This window comes from Oncorhynchus gorbuscha, linkage group LG16 (genome assembly GCF_021184085.1).
Source record: "Oncorhynchus gorbuscha isolate QuinsamMale2020 ecotype Even-year linkage group LG16, OgorEven_v1.0, whole genome shotgun sequence".
NCBI classification, from domain to species: domain Eukaryota; kingdom Metazoa; phylum Chordata; class Actinopteri; order Salmoniformes; family Salmonidae; genus Oncorhynchus; species Oncorhynchus gorbuscha.
Window position 1 is genome coordinate 22,292,048 of NC_060188.1, and position 19,356 is coordinate 22,311,403.

General features: G+C 43.6%; 1 protein-coding gene across 1 annotated transcript in view; it reads left to right on the plus strand.

Moving 5' to 3' along the window:
- Positions 1-19,356, plus strand: part of LOC123998718 (protein shisa-9B-like) — a 41,710-nt gene that overhangs the window by 13,252 nt on the left and 9,102 nt on the right. Inside the window, exon 3 of the mRNA XM_046303814.1 lies at positions 9,263-9,421. Within this exon, the coding sequence (XP_046159770.1) occupies positions 9,263-9,421 (159 nt within the window). The remainder of the gene's footprint in view (positions 1-9,262; positions 9,422-19,356) is intronic.

A 19,356-nucleotide genomic window follows, 5' to 3' on the forward strand; every position in this document is an offset into this window, starting at 1 on the left:
GCATTACATCTCTACTGGGTCTGGTAGTTCTCTCTTTGTAGATAATTGCCTCAGTTGTACAACAACATACCTACTTATTTCATTTTCATACCAGCTTTGCATCTGGTTGCAACAAAATAGGTTGTGCTCTGTTTTCACACACAGGAAAATCTATCACCGTCACTGTCATTTTGATGTATTTGAGGACATCAAGGTATGGCTTCCATATACACGCGTGTATTCGCACACGCACGCATGCACACACACACACACACACACGCATGCACGCACGCACGCGCACGCACGCACGTACGCACTCACTCACACACACACACACACACACACACACACACACACACACACACACACACACACACACACACACACACACACACACACACACACACACACACACACACACACACACACACACACACACACACACACACACACACACACACACACACACACACACACACACACACACACACACACACACACACACACACAAGGATCTAATTTTGTCAACTGGACATGAGAGGTAAATAATTGCATCGGCAGGAACAGCAGAACTGGCTATGTGACTGGGCCCTCTTCAGTTGGTTGGTAAGCGTTCAGGCGATTAATCCCCTTGTTCAGCTGCAGTAGTATGTGAGATTCAGGAAAACAGGGCAGCACAGATGGATTTGTAACATTACATCAACTAGCTACAACGGACAGATATTACAATAGAACAACAAAGCCTGTTAGCATACAAAGTGTCCTTTCTCCCAATCAACAGAAAAAGCCTTCAGAAACACTTTACAAAATCCTGTACCCTGTATACAGAATATAGTCCGCTATATCCCTGAGATTATAGCCTTGAGAATACATTGTCGGGAGGACTGTAGTTATTTTGACTGCACAACAGCTCCACTAAAATGGTTATTTTCTCCCTGGCGTTTTGCTTCTGTCTCTTTCACCAACTTCTGGGCAGGGGGTAGAGTAGTGTGTCTGTTCTCCTCCTCGTCCCCTAGCCATGTCTGGCACTGCCAAGTGTACCCATGCCAGGGCTGCTTCCCTAGGATGGATACTGCCTCTATTGTAGGGGTTGTGGGTGCCTGGTTGGCACTGAGTGAAATGGTCCAGAGGGAGTTCTCACACGTGTCAGTCGTCACAGATGACACAATCCTCTCAGACAGACAGGGCTTTGTTCTAGTTCCCTCTCCTCTCCTCTAGTTTCCTCTCCTCTGGGTGGGTGGCTGGCTGGTGTCTAGGCTACACTCAACTTCTGTCCTGTGTGCTGCTGGGGCCATCTTGGCCACACGCACTGTCCTGTCTCTCTCCTCCAGGCCTGCCTGTGTGAGCAAGGGGCACCTGTGGCCACTTGGCCTCTTTTCTCTCTAGGCAGCCAGCCGAAGAGAATAAAGTTCTCCCTTGCTGCCAACACACACGGCCGGACGGTCTGGCAGGCCTTTTCCCCACAAGACGGTGTCACAGGAAACTGTATTTAAATGGGTTACTACTACCTACAACGATGAATGGACAATGGTTACAAAACATCAGCTTTATATCCAGTTACATGCCTGCTTTTTAACAGGGCATTTTGTATCTCCTCTTCCTTTTTATATCTGCCTTGATGAATGGTTTTAGACAAAAGAATGTTGTGATCATTTTGAGACACTTTAGTTAAGCTTCCGCCTAAGGGCCAAACCTCCTTTAAAAATACCGGTGCTGCATACCAAAACTGTAGTTCCATATGTTTGTTGGTACCTGACATGAATGATAACACCTTGTCAAGCTCGCAGGCTGAGAAGAGAAGCTTGATACAACAAGGTTAAAAAGTGAGATGAGGGTTTACTCCAACTAATGGAATACAAATGAAGTTCTCTCTTGTCTAAACTAATTTATTTAATGTACCATAAGTAGCACAAGGCAATATGTAAGCACTTGGATGAGCAGATAGTGATTAGCTTTTGCATTGCTATGGGCATATTATTTATTGTGTAGAAGTCACATTTGTGTCTGTTCTATAGACGACTGAAACACACGCTTCCATGCATGGACAACTTTGACCCAACTGGTGGCCATTATCACAAATAATGCACACAAACCCACCATCATACAGGGTTTTAAGTAGTTCACCCAGACCACAGCACATACATCTTAATGCACAAAATAGTGAATATGTTTTATCTATATTTAATGTACCTTTTGCAAATCGTTATTCTGTGCTTGTATTTTTACCTAACTGTTTACTGAATTATCCATTCATAAAGCACAATGGTGTCACTGTAATTAATACGTTTGACAGAATAACTGTGTTGTCCATCCAATATACTCTTAGCATAGGGGAACGTCAATTTCATTCATTAATGAAAAGAGACAAAGCTTATACATTAGATTTACATAGTGCCGGCATATAAATTCATTAAATGTTAATTTCATGCAGGCTTTTTGTGAGTGCAGCAGAGCCTGTTCTCCCTCAGCAGATAAATAATGGGAGTATGAACTGTTGCTCATGTGGGTGTTGCCAACTGGTTAATGTATGAACTATGGAGACAGGCCATTGTAAGTTGGAGATTCCATTACTTAGTTGGCGTAGTCAAACTTGCCTCTGGAGAGAAACCTGTTCACCTAGTTTGCCAATCAAGCCATAAACACCAACATTTACAAAGTGAAGTGTCGCCCTCAATAACACTCCCGAGTCTGGAAGCGTAGGCTACATTTCAGAGGTGAGCTGATGAATGCGTATGAATTTAAGGTAATGGAAGCAGGTAGAGCACAGAGAAGGAGTGAACAATGCTCTGAGAGAGGAGAAGAGAGGAGGCGTTATTGATTCTTCTGCTGCTTTTAACTCACAGTGAGCTCCACCTGTCAGATTGGATTACACAGACAATGGCTTTCCTCAGTCTGTAGGAATTCAGATACTGTTTTTATGCCATCATCTGCACCCAGATCAGTTATGTTCCATCCCTGCATATGCCTATTTTATGTCAATTACAACTGAGGAAATTCAACCTATAAAATGACCCGTCAAGTCATGATTTACCCTGGTGAGTCAAAGGTTTTTCTCATCAATCTTCAAGGCCTGGCTATTAATCGCTCAGCTTGTCCAACCTTTGTGAGTATAAAGGAGAAAAGCCAAGGGGCTAGACACACATTTACATGGAATATATACTTCTTCCATCAGGACAAATAAGAGTGACTGACTGACTTTCTTCTTGCGCACTGTCTAATACCCTGTAAATCCGTCTAGCAGAGGTAGGTTTCTGCGAGAGGCTCAATGTTAAATGTCACACTGACTATTCCAGACAAATTAATTTGTGAAAATCAACATCAAATACTGACAAACTGTGCAAAGTATTGAAATCACATTCCTTGCAGTAGGTATATTGGAAGTATGCAAATACTGTATTAGGTTATCTTCTGTACATGCTTATTGAATCTGAAATATTTCAATGCAACAAAGCAATGCCAAAACAGCTGATGAAACTACAAGCGTGCATCAAATATGATGAAGTATTGCTAATAAATTATACTGTATATGTTATTGGAGGTCTTAGGACTAAACCTTATGCAGACTTTCACTCCCCAATTGTAAATAACCTGTGAATGAGAGTGTCCTTCCCATTGTACCATCCATCCCTTTGGGGCATCCAGCTCCCAAAATACACTCTTGCATTTTTTATGAGTTCTTGAAAGGTATCTGTGTCTGTAGTGTTGATTCACTTACTCCTGCAACAACCTTTGAGTCTTTAACCTTACAAAAGTTTGAACAAATGTACCACTTTTTGCCAGTGGCAGACAGATGGAAAGTGAATTGAAGTGGGACTCCAGTAATTTAGAAGGAATCGTGTGTAAAGAGGACCAATGTCTGGCAGATGAAATGGGATTTTATCCGTTGTACACAGACAATGGATTGACAGATGTATTACTCCTTAAATTAGCAGCTCAATGCAAAAGTAACAGCTTGTACTTCAGATTTCCAGATTTCCAGAGGTGGGGTCATTTCAGAGAACAATGATTCTTAAAAAACACTCATTGTTTTCACCTAGTCACAGAACCATACCTGACCCACTATTAGCAGGTGTAGTGAAAGAGTTGTAAAAGCTTCCCTCTATGTCTTTTAATGAGGCAACACGGATCATTTCATGGTCTTTTACAAAGTAATTAGCACAGCACGGAAACATCTATTTGACCGGTGGGAAATTAGCCTCTAATTAGCCTATTTCACTATTATTACATTTTTATTATCATGGAGAGGCTGCACCATGGCATAGTGGACTCTGAACAGCTAAAAGTTTATACTTGTTAAAAAAGTTAGAATATTATACTTGTACCATCCTTTATTTTTCAGTGGGAGAGGAGAGTACATTCGTCCTTTTGAAGTGGTGCTGACAGTTGTTTCATGTTTGGTTCACGCCTCCTGTCCCTGACCTTATCCTCCCACTGCCCTCCTCCCACTTTTTAACTATTGCTACGCTATCCTCTTTCATATTAATTGGACTCGCTAAGGAAAATAAACATCTTCCCTATTCTCCATTCAAAAGCATTTTCTCCTCTCTTTAAAGTACATTGTAGTTCTGTGCAATGGTGTCTTCCTCTTTAAACCCTTGTCCTTTTCCACAGAAAACACTGGAACGTTTCAACAATCATCATTCATTCATGCTGGGGTCCCTCCAGACCTCTGTTGAAAGCTCTACTCCCCTGTTGTTCCTGAACCGTCTCCTGTTGGGACCACTGAGCAGCAGGAGGAATATTTTTTCCAGAAGGCAGTGTAGTATTTCAAAATCATTTCCAAAGTTTCTGATTATCATAGTCAGTAGCCCCCAGGGAACCTTTAGGTCCAAATCTGGTGGGCAAGTTGCTAGAGTAGTATCTATGAACTTTTCCCATTCTTCATATTTATTCCCCTGTGGATAAGCATGAAATTAAACACAAAGGATCAACTTCATAATTTATTTTTAGTAAACAAAAGTTGATTTCGAACTGCAATTTTTTTTGCTGTTGATGCTGTATTTTTCTGGGGGTAAATTGAGTTCAAGCTATCCATTCCTACATTTTGGGGTAAATTGAGTTCAAGCTATCCATTCCTACATTTTGGGGTAAATTGAGTTCAAGCTATCCATTCCTACATTTTGGGGTAAATTGAGTTCAAGCTATTCATTCCTACATTTTGGGGTAAATTGAGTTCAAGCTATCCATTCCTACATTTTGGGGTAAATTGAGTTCAAGCTATTCATTCCTACATTTTGGGGTAAATTGAGTTCAAGCTATCCATTCCTACATTTTGGTTCTGAACATCTGAAAGATCATGCAACTTTTCTTATCATGAAACATCTTTTTCTTTCCTCTCCAACCAAAATTGATTAGTGCACCTGCTGTTGGCTAAAGCACTCTTGGCTTGGCTGTCAGACTAGTCCGATTAGACATCTTTGCTTACATCGCTGCTGCCTTCAGCCTTTCGGACCTGTAGATCCAGCGATGATTGTGTTCATCATCTGGAGAAGAGAAACCTTCCAGTGGCTGCTGCTGAGTCATGAGCCAGGAAGCATGCGTAACTAAAGCTGGCATATTCATTAAGTAACTGTCTGGGAAAAATAGACTAGAAGAATCCAATCAAATTGCCTGCCAGCCAGGAAGACGAGGAGAACAAAAGCTCTGGTGACATTTCAGCGATAGCTGACATCTCTTCCCTGACGAATGGTCATTGCTACCAAGACCCTGTTTAAAATCAGAACATCTATTTCAGTCCACTTGGCATCAGTCTTTTCACCGTCAGACAGAACCATTTTAGCCTAGATTTGATTTTCTTTTTATCCATTTCTTTCACGGCTCATTGTCCACTGTCCAAAGTAGATGATAGTGTTCAGCTAAATGTGTAAATGCAAATGTATTTAGTATATTAGCTGTGGAGCTAATTAGAATGGAATATTTTGTACTAGTTGCAGCACTGAAAAACAGGGTTCCACATCCACTGACCTCCTTATCAACTAACTAACATGAAACCGAGCAAAATAGGCTCTTCGCTTTTCACACTGTGGTGTGTGTGCCTGATTAGACGTTGCATGGCAACAATAAAATGAGGTATTATAATGCAACAGATCTTACAGATAAGACATTTTATTTGACTTAGCCTGTATTTAATCATTTCAAACATTACAAACATTGATGTTGTCTACTCAGTGATCGTCATGTCTGTATTCTCCCCTCATGCCATCGGTGCAGCAGAGAGATGCAGGTGTACAGTAGCATGCAGTTAAAACAAGACGTGAGTCCTATTATGCGAACTGCTTGGTAAGATTTGGGGCTTAATAAGTAATGGGGGATTGTATGTCCTTTTCACCTTTTTTCCTCCCAATCTACTGAAGTGTAAACTTGCCAGAGAAATCTGCTCTCAGAAAATGTTGACTTGTAAAAGGAGTCGTTTAGTTGTTAAGTGGCCTCAGTGTGCCTCCGCAAATATGCCATCGATCACGGCCAGTTATTATGTGTAACTTACAAGTTGACAGCCTGTTTTGATCATCATGACTAGGGAAAGGAGGGTGGTCACACTGCAGATATGATTGAATTCTGGAATCCTTGTTAAGTATGATATATTGTGATACTATTATACCGCTTTTATCATAGGCACTACTGTATGTTGTTATTGAGGAACCTAGAGCATTGATGCTAATTGAGTACTGCGCCTGTGCATTAATGCACGGTGCTTGAACTTGAGTTTGAACGATAAAGTCATGTCAACGTTATCGCTCTTTCAAGTATAATTTATTACTGTTTGTGTCGTAGTAAGAACACAACAATTATATATTAAAAAAGCATTCACACTGGAGTAAATGGTGCCAGGTCTTCTACTACTGAACGTTCACATCTGTGAGATGAGTAATGAACTGAAGGTTGTCATCTCTATTTTCTAAAGCAGACGTTTATAGTTCTTCATTTATCTCAATCTCAAAGGTACAAGTTAACTCCTTTTCATTTACTCTTTTTAATGAATACTTGTTCACTATAAATAATAATAGAACAACCTATGTCCTTCTGTAGCTCATTTGGTAGAGCATGGCGCTTGTAACGCCAGGGTAGTGGGTTCGATCCCCGGGACCACCCATACGTAGAATGTATGCACACATGACTGTAAGTCGCTTTGGATAAAAGTGTCTGCTAAATGGCATATATTATTATTATTGATTAATCATGTACATAGTCTATTGGTAAATAGCCCACCCATTTTCACCTACCTCATCCCCATACTGTTTTTATTTATTTACTTTTCTGCTCTTTTGCACACCAATATCTCGACCTGTACATGACCATCTGATCATTTATCACTCCAGTGTTAATCTGTAATTATTCGCCTACCTCCCCATGCCTTTTGCACACAATGTTTATAGACTCCCCCTTTTTTTCTACTGTGTTATTGACTTGTTAATTGTTTACTCCATGTGTAACTCTGTGTTGTCTGTTCACACTGCTATGCTTCATCTTGGCCAGGTCGCAATTGTAAATGAGAACTTGTTCTCAACTAGCCTACCTGGTTAAATAAAGGTGAAATAAAAATACAATAAAAATAATAATAATAATAAACAGTTGCTTAATATTGCTTCTATATTACTCAGTTACTTATTGATGGTGCTGTGAAAATCAAAACGATTGTAGACGAACGAATATCTAGTGTAGGACAGGGCCCATAAGAAGTCAGATCATTATTTTCCCATTTTCTAACAGATGATATTAACAATTTGTAGTAGCCTTCGAATCAATCCAGAACTTCAAGCAGTGCTGGACCATTCTATTTTACTTGTTGAATGTGTGGTCATACATAGGAAGCTATTGTTACTAACAGCATTTCGTGCCATAGGTTCAATCCGCTGCTCAACAGATTGCTTGTACTTTGAAAACTCATTAGTGTTCTCAACATGCCCAAGCAGCAGTTTATGGTCACTTACAATGTCTACTACAATGACTCTACTCTCTCAAGGTCCTGGTATTGTTCCTCACAGTGGGCTGTGGACATCAGTAATGGAAGAGACTTATGTTTACATGTGCAACATGAATACGGATACAACAACAACATGGGCTGAATGGATGTGCAGTATTACCTTGACCAATCAATAACTGCTACAGCCAAACTGGGGGAATGCATTTTATAGAACTCTGCTATTACACACAATATCAATATTGAGCTATTAGTTAACTTTACGTTATTGATATTCTACTGTAGATAGCTACTGTAGTATTGCTGGACTTATTAAGGTGGCATTCACCGTCCCCCAAACTGACACCTGGCCGTGGGTGCAGTCTGCTGTCTTCTGACCTCCTTTGGGTCCTGCGGGGCCGGTTGAAAATGATGCCCACAACATCTGGTTGTTCTGCCATGCCAGCAGGCAGGGGGCCAGTCAATTTGCCATGGTTCCATGCACTCCTCAATTAAGCAGATGTCTGGATGCTGGATGCTGGATTAGTACCATTTTATAAAGAGCAGTCATCACACTCTCTCTCTCCAGCTGAGTCCCCAGGGAGGGCCAACCAGCACGGGGTGCAATGTTACCAAGGATCTGAAGCAATTACCTCTGTCCATTCTTATCCATCTGTCAAATTGATTTCGATCAGGCCTATTGAGAGACATATCAGCTGGGGGCTGAGCTACGCTGCTGTTGGTTTTGGCTGAGGCTTGTTTGGAGGAAACCAAAGAGATTCGATTGGGAGAGGATTAGCACAGTGAGCTGGCTAGAGGGGCCATCTAGCTCGGAGCGATGGACGGTTAATGATTTGTATCCCAGGGCTAACATGAAGAGACTATAACAATTGTGTTGGCAGGTCAATGAGATTGTGTAAGCTGCCTACATGGGGTCTAGCAGGTCTCGACTTCCACAGCTTTCCTGGGAGACACCAGATCTTACATCTCACCACTGACAGGAAGGAAGAATCACTGATTTCAAAAATACTGCTGATATGTCACGTCCTGACCTTAGTTCCTTTTTTTATGTCTCTGTTTTAGTTTGGTCAGGGTGTGAGTTGGGGTGGGCATTCTATATTATGTATTCTAGGTTTTGTATTAAGTCCGAAGCACTGTGTGACCCTGATTTAGCCCACTGCAGTAAAATGTAAAGAATATTGCCTCACTTAAGTGGGAAAACAATACAACAGTGCACAATCGAATTTACTCACTTCTAAATACATTGTAGGATTTATATGGGCCCATAATCTCAATCACTCAGATGGAACATCAATATTTAATTACATTTTTTACTTTTTTTCTGCCAAACTGACACCTGCCATCTTTCTCTTTCTCTCCCTACAGAGGCTAACCAGATGAACAGTGTGGGTCCAGGATCATCACTAATGCCAGGCTTAGGGTCTCCTCCCCACCCCTACCCTTCCCTGGGACAGATCACTAGCCCCTATGAGCAACAGCAACCTGGGAAAGAGCTCAATAAGTATGCCTCCCTCAAGGCTGTCGGTAAGAGACACAGTTATTGCTCATTCTAAGATATGCGGATATGGGAATACAGGAATAAGCGGCGAGCTGCTTCTCTGATTAACTTCACAATCAAAATAGCTAATCAGATTTCATCAGCTAATCAAAAGGGGTAATATATAATTTCATTATAATTTCAAATCGAACTAAATGCATATATTTCACAGTACAATATAAGTACCAGTCAAAAGTTCGGAGACACCTACTGATTTCTGGATTTTCTTTATTTTTACTATTTTCTATATTGTAGAATATTGAAGACATCAAAACTAGGAACTTACACATGTTTTTTACCTTTATTTAACTAGGCAAGTCAGTTAAGAACAAATTCTTATTTTCAATGACAGCCTAGGAACAGTGGGTTAACTGCCTGTTCAGGGGCAGAACGACAGATTTGTACCTTGTCAGCTCGGGGGTTTGAACTTGCAACCTTCCGGATACGAGTCAAACACTCTAACCACTAGGCTACCCTGCTGCCCCAATATGAAGTCATGTAGTAACCAAAAAGGTTTTCAACAAATCAAAATATATTTTATATTTGAGATTCTTCAAAGTAGCCACCCTTTGCCTTGATGACAGTTTTTCACACTCTTGGCATTCTCTTAACCAGCTTCATGAGGTCACCTGGAATGCATTTCAATTAACATGTGTGACTTTGTTTAAAGTTAATTTGTGGAATTTCTTTCCTTCTTAATGCGTTTGAGCCAGTCAGTTGTGTTGTAACAAGGTAGGGGTGGTATACAGATGATAGCCCTATTGGTAAAATACCCTTTTATTGCAAGAACAGCTCAAGTAAACAAAGAGAAATGACAGTCCATCATTACTTTAAGACATGAAGGTAAGTCAATCCAGAAAATGTCAACAACTTTGAAAGTCGCAAAAACCATCAAGTCGCAAAAACCATCAAGTGGCATGATGAAACTGGCTCTCACGTGGACCGCCACAGGAAAGGAAGACTCAGAGTTGCCTCTGTTGCAGAGTATAAGTTCATTATACTTAACTGCATCTCAGATTGCAGCCCAAATAAATGATTCACAGAGTTCAAGTAACAGACACATCTTAACATCAACTGTTCAGAGGAGACTGTGTGAATCAGGCCTTCATGCTCAAATTGCTGCAAAGGAACCACTACTAAAGGACACCAATAAGAAGAAAATACTTTCTTGGGCCAAGAAACACGAGCAATGGACATTAGACCAGTGGAAAACTGTCTTTTGGTCTGATGAGTCCAAATTTGAGAGTTTTGGTTCCAACTGCCATGTCTTTGTAAGAGTAGGGTAGGTGATGATCTCCGCCTGTGTGGTTCCCACCGTGAAGCATGGAGGAGGAGGTGTGATGGTGTGGGGTGCTTTGCTGGTGACATTGTCTGTGATATATTTAAAAAAATTCAAGGCACACTTAGCCAGCATGGCTACCACAGAATTTGGCAGCGATACGCCATCCCATCTGGTTTGCGCTTAGTGGGACTATCATTTGTTTTTCAACAGGACAATGACCCAAAACAGACCTCCACCTGTGTAAGGGCTATTTGACCAAGGAGCGTGATGGAGTGTTGCATCAGATGACCTGGCCTCCACAATCACCCGACCTCAACCCAATTTAGACGGTTTGGGACCTTGGACCGCAGAGTGAAGGAAAAGCAGACAACAACTTCTTCAAGACTGTTGGAAAAGCATTTATTATGAAGCTGGTTGAGAAAATGCCAAAAAGAAAATGCCAAAAAAATGTTTGTAAAGCTGTCATCAAGGCAAAGGGTGGATGCTTTGAAGAATCTAAAATCTAACATATATTTGGATTTGTTTAACAATTTTCAAATCAAATCCAATAGTATTTGTCACATGCGCCGAATAAAACACGTATTGGATTTATCGGTCACCTTACAGTGAATTTTATATTTTATTTTATTTATCTCACCTTTATTTAACCAGGTAGGCAAGTTGAGAACAAGTTCTCATTTACAATTGCGACCTGGCCAAGATAAAGTTCGACACATACAACAACACAGAGTTACAAATGGAGTAAAACAAACATACAGTCAATAATACAGTAGAAAAATAAGTCTATATACAATGTGAGCAAATGAGGTGAGAGAAGGGAGGTAAAGGCAAAAAAGGCCATGGTGGTGAAGTAAATACAATATAGCAAGTAAAACACTGGAATGGTAGATTTGCAGTGGAAGAATGTGCAGAGTAGAGATAAAATAATAATGGGGTGTAAAGGAGCAAAATAAATACAGTAGGGGGAGAGGTAGTTGTTTGGGCTGAATTATAGATGGGCTATGTACAGGTGCAGTAATCTGTGAGCTGCTCTAACAGCTGGTGCTTAAAGCTAGTGAGGGATATAAGTGTCTCCAGTTTCAGATATTTTTGTAGTTCGTTCCAGTCATTGGCAGCAGAGAACTGGAAGGAGAGGCGGCCATTGGAAGAATTGGTTTTGGGGGTGACCAGAGAAATATACCTGCTGGAGCACGTGCTACAGGTGGGTGCTGCTATGGTGACCAGTGAGCTGTGATAAGGGGGGACTTTACCTAGCAGGGTCTTGTAGATGACCTGGAGCCAGTGGGTTTGGCGACGAGTATGAAGCGAGGGCGTTTAGTTTTACTTGTATTTAAGAGCAATTGGAGGCCCCAGAAGGAGAGTTGTATGGCATTGAAGCTCATCTGGAGGGTTGTTAACACAGTGTCCAAAGAAGGGCCAGAGTTATACAGAATGGTGTCGTCTGCGTAGAGGTGGATCAGAGACTCACCAGCAGCAAGAGCGACGTCATTGATGTATACAGAGAAGAGAGTCAGTCCAAGAATTGATCACTGTGGCACCCCCATAGAGACTGCCAGAGGCCCGGACAACAGGCCCTCCGATTTGACACACTGAACTCTATCAGAGAAGTAGTTGGTGAACCAGGTGAGGCAATCATTTGAGAAACCAAGGCTATCGAGGCTGCCGATGAGGATGTGGTGATTGACAGAGTCGAATGCCTTGGCCAGGTCAATGAATATGGCTGCACAGTATTGTTTCTTATCAGTGGTGGTTAAGATATCGTTTAGGAACTTGAGAGTGGCTGAGGTGCACCCATGACCAGCTCTGAAACCAGATTACATAGCGGAGAAGGTATGGCGGGATTCGAAATGGTCGGTAATCTGTTTGTTGACTTGGCTTTCGAAGAACTTAGAAAGGCAGGGTAGGATAGATATAGCTCAAGAGTGTCCCCCCTTTGAAGAGGGGGATGACCGCAGCTGCTTTCCAATCTTTGGGAATCTCAGATGACATGAAAGAGAGGTTGAACAGGCTAGTAATAGGGGTTGCAACAATTTCGGCAGATAGTTTTAGAAAGAAAGGGTCCAGATTGTCTAGCCCGGCTGATTTGTAGGGGTCCAGATTTTGCAGCTCTTTCAGAACATCAGCTGACTGGATTTGGGAGAAGGAGAAATGGGGAAGGCTTGGGCGAGTTGCTGTGGGGGGTGCAGTGCTGTTCACCGGGATAGGGGTAGCCAGGTGGAAAGCATGGCCAGCCGTAGAAAAATCTTATTGAAATTCTCAATTATAGTGGATTTATCGGTGGTGACAGTGTTTCCTATCCTCAGTGCAGTGGGCAGCTGGGAGGAGGTGTTCTTATTCTCCATGGACTTTACAGTGTCCCAGAACTTTTTTGAGTTTGTGTTGCAGGAAGCAAATTTCTGCTTGAAAAAGCTAGCCTTGGCTTTTCTAACTGCCTGTGTATATTGGTGTCTAGATTCACTGAAAAGTTGCATATCACAGGGGCTGTTCGATGCTAATGCAGAACGCCATAGGATGTTTTTGTGTTGGTTAAGGGCAGTCAGGTCTGGAGAGAACCAAGGGCTATATCTGTTCCTGGTTCTCAACTTCTTGAATGGGGCATGCTTATGTAAGATGGTGAGGAAGGCCATTCTTTTTAAATAACCAGGCATCCTCTACTGACGGGATGAGAACAATATTTATTTATTTCACCTTTATTTAACCAGGTAGGCTAGTTGAGAACAGGTTCTCATTTGCAACTGCGACCTGGCCAAGATAAAGCATAGCAGTGTGAACAGACAACACAGAGTTACACATGGAGTAAACAATTAACAAGTCAATAACACAGTAGAGAAAAAAGGGGTGTCTATATACAATGTGTGCAAAAGGCATGAGGAGGTAGGCGAATAATTACAATATTGCAGATTAACACTGGATTGATAAATGATCAGATGATCATGTACAGGTAGAGATATTCTTGTGCAAAAGAGCAGAAAAGTAAATAAATAAAAACTATGGGGATGAGGTAGGTGAAAATGGGTGGGCTATTTACCAATAGACTATGTACAGCTGCAGCGATCGGTTAGCTGCTCAGATAGCTGATGTTTGAAGTTGGTGAGGGAGATAAAAGTCTCCAACTTCAGCGATTTTTGCAATTCGTTCCAGTCACAGGCAGCAGAGTACTGGAACGAAAGGCGGCCGAATGAGGTGTTGGCTTTAGGGATGATCAATGAGACACACCTGCTGGAGCGCGTGCTACGGATGGGTGTTGCCATCGTGACCAGTGAGCTGAGATAAGGCGGAGCTTTGCCTAGCATGGCCTTGTAGATGACCTGGAGCCAGTGGGTCTCGCGACGAATATGTAGTGAGGGCCAGCCGACTAGAGCATACAAGTCGCAGTGGTGGGTAGTATAAGGTGCTTTAGTGACAAAACGGATGGCACTGTGATAAACTGCATCCAGTTTGCTGAGATGAGTGTTGGAAGCAATTTTGTAGATGACATCGTCGAAGTCGAGGATTGGTAGGATAGTCAGTTTTACTAGGGTAAGCTTGGCAGCGTGAGTGAAGGAGGCTTTGTTACGGAATAGAAAGCCGACTCTTGATTTGATTTTTGATTGGAGATGTTTGATATGTGTCTGGAAGGAGAGTTTGCAGTCTAGCCAGACACCTAGGTACTTATAGATGTCCACATATTCAAGGTCGGAACCATCCAGTGTGGTGATGCTAGTCGGGCAAGCGGGTGCAGGCAGCGATCGGTTGAAAAGCATGCATTTGGTTTTACTAGCGTTTAAGAGCAGTTGGAGGCCACGGAAGGAGTGTTGTATGGCATTGAAGCTTGATTGGAGGTTAGATAGCACAGTGTCCAATGACGGGCCGAAAGTATATAGAATGGTGTCGTCTGCGTAGAGGTGGATCAGGGAATCGCCCCACAGCAAGAGCAACATCATTGATATACACCGAGAAAAGAGTCGGCCCGAGAATTGAACCCTGTGGCACCCCCATAGAGACTGCCAGAGGACCGGACAACATGCCCTCCGATTTGACACACTGAACTCTGTCTGCAAAGTAATTGGTGAACCAGGCAAGGCAGTCATCCGAAAAACCGAGGCTACTGAGTCTGCCGATAAGAATATGGTGATTGACAGAGTCGAAAGCCTTGGCAAGGTCGATGAAGACGGCTGCACAGTACTGTCTTTTATCGATGGCGGTTATGATGTCGTTTAGTACCTTGAGTGTGGCTGAGGTGCACCCGTGACCGGCTCGGAAACCAGATTGCATAGCGGAGAAGGTACGGTGGGATTCGAGATGGTCAGTGACCTGTTTGTTGACTTGGCTTTCGAAGACCTTAGATAGGCAGGGCAGAATGGATATAGGTCTGTAACAGTTTGGGTCCAGGGTGTCTCCCCCTTTGAAGAGGGGGATGACTGCGGCAGCTTTCCAATCCTTGGGGATCTCAGACGATATGAAAGAGAGGTTGAACAGGCTGGTAATAGGGGTTGCGACAATGGCGGCGGATAGTTTCAGAAATAGAGGGTCCAGATTGTCAAGCCCAGCTGATTTATACGGGTCCAGGTTTTGCAGCTCTTTCAGAACATCTGCTATCTGGATTTGGGTAAAGGAGAACCTGGAGAGGCTTGGGCGAGGAGCTGCGGGGGGGCCGGAGCTGTTGGCCGAGGTAGGAGTAGCCAGGCGGAAGGCATGGCCAGCCGTTGAGAAATGCTTGTTGAAGTTTTTGATAATCATGGATTTGTCGGTGGTGACCGTGTTCCCTAGCCTCAGTGCAGTGGGCAGCTGGGAGGTGGTGCTCTTGTTCTCCATGGACTTCACAGTGTCCCAGAACTTTTTGGAGTTGGAGTTACAGGATGCAAACTTCTGCCTGAAGAAGCTGGCCTTAGCTTTCCTGACTGACTGCGTGTATTGGTTCCTGACTTCCCTGAACAGTTGCATATCGCGGGGACTGTTCGATGCTATTGCAGTCCGCCACAGGATGTTTTTGTGCTGGTCGAGGGCAGTCAGGTCTGGAGTGAACCAAGGGCTGTATCTGTTCTTAGTTCTGCATTTTTTGAACGGAGCATGCTTATCTAATATGGTGAGGAAGTTACTCTTAAAGAATGACCAGGCATCCTCAACTGACGGGATGAGGTCAATGTCCTTCCAGGATACCCGGGCCAGGTCGATTAGAAAGGCCTGCTCACAGAAGTGTTTTAGGGAGCATTTGACAGTGATGAGGGGTGGTCGTTTGACTGCGGCACCGTAGCGGATACAGGCAATGAGGCAGTGGTCGCTGAGATCCTGGTTGAAGACAGTGGAGGTGTATTTGGAGGGCCAGTTGGTCAGGATGACGTCTATGAGGGTGCCCTTGCTTACAGAGTTAGGGTTGTACCTGGTGGGTTCCTTGATGATTTGTGTGAGATTGAGGGCATCTAGCTTAGATTGTAGGACTGCCGGGGTGTTAAGCATATCCCAGTTTAGGTCACCTAACAGAACAAACTCAGAAGCTAGATGGGGGGCAATCAATTCACAAATGGTGTCCAGGGCACCGCTGGGAGCTGAGGGGGGTCGGTAGCAGGCGGCAACAGTGAGAGAATTATTTCTGGAGAGAGTAATTTTCAGAATTAGTAGTTCGAACTGTTTGGGTATGGACCTGGAAAGTATGACATTACTTTGCAGGCTATCTCTGCAGTAGACTGCGACTCCTCCCCCTTTGGCAGTTCTATCTTGAGGGAAGATGTTCTAGTTGGGTATGGAAATCTCTGAATTTTTGGTGGCCTTCCTGAGCCAGGATTCAGACACGGCAAGGACATCAGGGTTAGCAGAGTGTGCTAAAGCAGTGAGTAAAACAAACTTAGGGAGTAGGCTTCTAATGTTGACATGCATGAAACCAAGGCTTTTTCGATCACAGAAGTCAACAAATGAGGGTGCCTGGGGACATGCAGGGCCTGGGTTTACCTCCACATCACCCGCGGAACAGAGAAGGAGTAGTATGAGGGTGCGGCTAAGGGCTATCAAAACTGGTCGCCTAGAGCGTTGGGGACAGAGAATAAGAGGAGCAGGTTTCTGGGCATGGTAGAATATATTCAGGGCATAATGTACAGACAGGGGTATGGTGGGGTGCGGGTACGGGGGAGGTAAGCCCAGGCACTGGGTGATGATGAGAGAGGTTTTATCTCTGGACATGCTGGTTGTAATGGGTGAGGTCACCGCATATGTGGGAGGTGGGACAAAGGAGGTATCAGGGGTATGAGGAATAGGACTAGGGGCTCCATTGTGAACTAAAACAATGATAACTAACCTGAGCAACAGTATACAAGGCATATTGACATTTGAGAGAGACATACAGCGAGGCATACAGTAAACACAGGTGTTGAATTGGGAAAGCCAGCTAAAACAGTGGGTGAGACAACAGCTAATCAGCTAGCATAACAACATCAGGTGAGATGGCATTGACTAGGCAACTCGGCCGACAGATAAAACAAACAAGCAGAATGGAGTACCGTGATTAATGGACAGTCCAGCGTGCATCAGCTATGTAGCCAAGTCCAGGGGGCAGCGGTGGATGGGGCAGGGGGGGCTGGGCTGGCGAGTGTTATCCAGGTTAAGAAAACTAACAATGACTAAATAGCTTGTAGCTAGCTAGCTGGTTAGCTTCTGGAGGTTCTTGAGTGTGTTCTAAAAATAAAGATAATATCGATTCCGTATCACATTGGGTGAGGCAGGTTTCCGGAAGGTATAAACACATTTTTTTTTAAATCGGGAAGAGATAAAGTACATATGGGCCACTGCGTTTTTGGGACGCGGCGATGCAGACAGTTAGCAGGCCTGTGCTAACAAGCTAACAGATTAGCAAGCCGGGGGGAAAACAAGGTAGTAGTTAGCAGACCTGGGCTAAACAAGCTAGCAGTTAGCATGCCGAACTAGCAAGCAAGGAGATAGCGAGGGCTAGAGAGTTAACCTTTGGCGGACGTTGCGATGGGGTGAGTCTGTTTATTCCTCTTCATGCAGTGATATCGATAGACCGGTCGTAGTCAAGGTATTGTAGCCCAGGAGTATGCTAGGAGCTCTGGCTGGGCTAGCTTCAAGCTACATGGGTGGAAACGCTAGCCAGGAGTAATCAATCAGGGTTGCTGTTTAGCTCGATAGCTAGTTGCGAAGATCCAGCTGAAGAATGTTCCGTTTGTGGTGGGAATCCGGGGGTAAATTTTTTTAAATAGGTCCGTTATGCTCTGGTTAGCGTCGCGTTGTTCGAACTGGCGAGAGCTTTCCGAGCTAAAGGTTAGTTGATGACCGGTTAGCTGAAGACCGCTAGCATAGCTGGTAGTTAGCTGGCTAGCTTCAGTTGAGGGGGTCCGGTTCCGAAGTAAATATAACTACTTTAGGAAAAGTAGCTACATTGGTGGGTTGCAGAAGAGTATTTGGAAGCTTAGGTTTAGCAAAATGTTTTTTAAGAAATGCGAAGAAAAAAATATCAAAAAATATCTAAAACGAAAAAGAGACGATATTTACAGAGAGACGATACGACAGGACAACTTACTGCTACGCCATCTTGGATCCTTCCAGGATACCCCTGCCAGGTCGATTAGAAAGGCCTGCTCACTGAAGTGTTTCAGGGAGTGTTTGATAGTGATGGGTGGAGGTCGTTTGACCTCTGACCCATTACGGATGCAGGCAATGAGGCAGTGATCACTGAGATATTGGTTGAAAACAGCATAGGTGTATTTAGAAGGCAAGTTGGTTAGGATGATATCTATGAGGATGCCCATGTTTACGGTTTTGGGGTGGTACCTGGTAGGTTCATTGATAATTTGTGTGAGATTGAGGGCATCAAGCTTAGATTGTAGGATGGCTGGGGTGTTAAGCATGTTCCATTTTAGGTCACCTAGCAGCACGAGCTCTGAAGATAGATGGGGGGCAATCAGTTCACATATGGTGTCCAGAGCACAGCTGGGGCCAGAGGGTGGTCTATAGCAGGCGGCAACGGTGAGAGACTTGTTTTTAGAGAGGTGGATTTTTAAAAGTAGAAGTTCAAATTGTTTGGATACAGATCTGGATAGTAGGACAGAACTCTGCATGCTATCTTTGCAGTAGATTGCAACACCGCCCACTTTGGCCGTTCTATCTTGTCTGAAAATGTTGTAGTTAGGGATGGAGATTTCAGAATTTTTGGTTGTCTTCCTAAGCCAGGATTCAGACACGGCTAGAACATCCGGGTTGGCAGAGTGTGCTAAAGCAGTGAATCAAACAAACTTGAGGAGGCTTCTAATGGTAACATGCAAGAAACCAAGGCTATTACGGTTACAGAAGTCATCAAAAGAGAGAGACTGGGGAATAGGAGTGGAGCTAGGCACTGCAGGACCTGGATTCACCTCTATATCACCAGAGGAACAGAGGTGTAGTAGGATAAGGGTACGGCTAAAAGCTATGAGAATTGGTTGTTTAGAACGTCTGGAACTGAGAGTATAAGGAGCAGGTTTCTGGGGGCGATAAAATAGCTTCAAGGTATAATGTACAATCCTCCCGGGTGGCGCAGTGGTTAAGGGCGCTGTACTGCAGCGCCAGCTGTGCCACCAGAGACTCTGGGTTCGCGCCCAGGCTCTGTCGTAACCGGCCGTGACCGGGAGGTCCGTGGGGCGACGCACAATTGGCCTAGCGTCTTCTGGGTTAGGG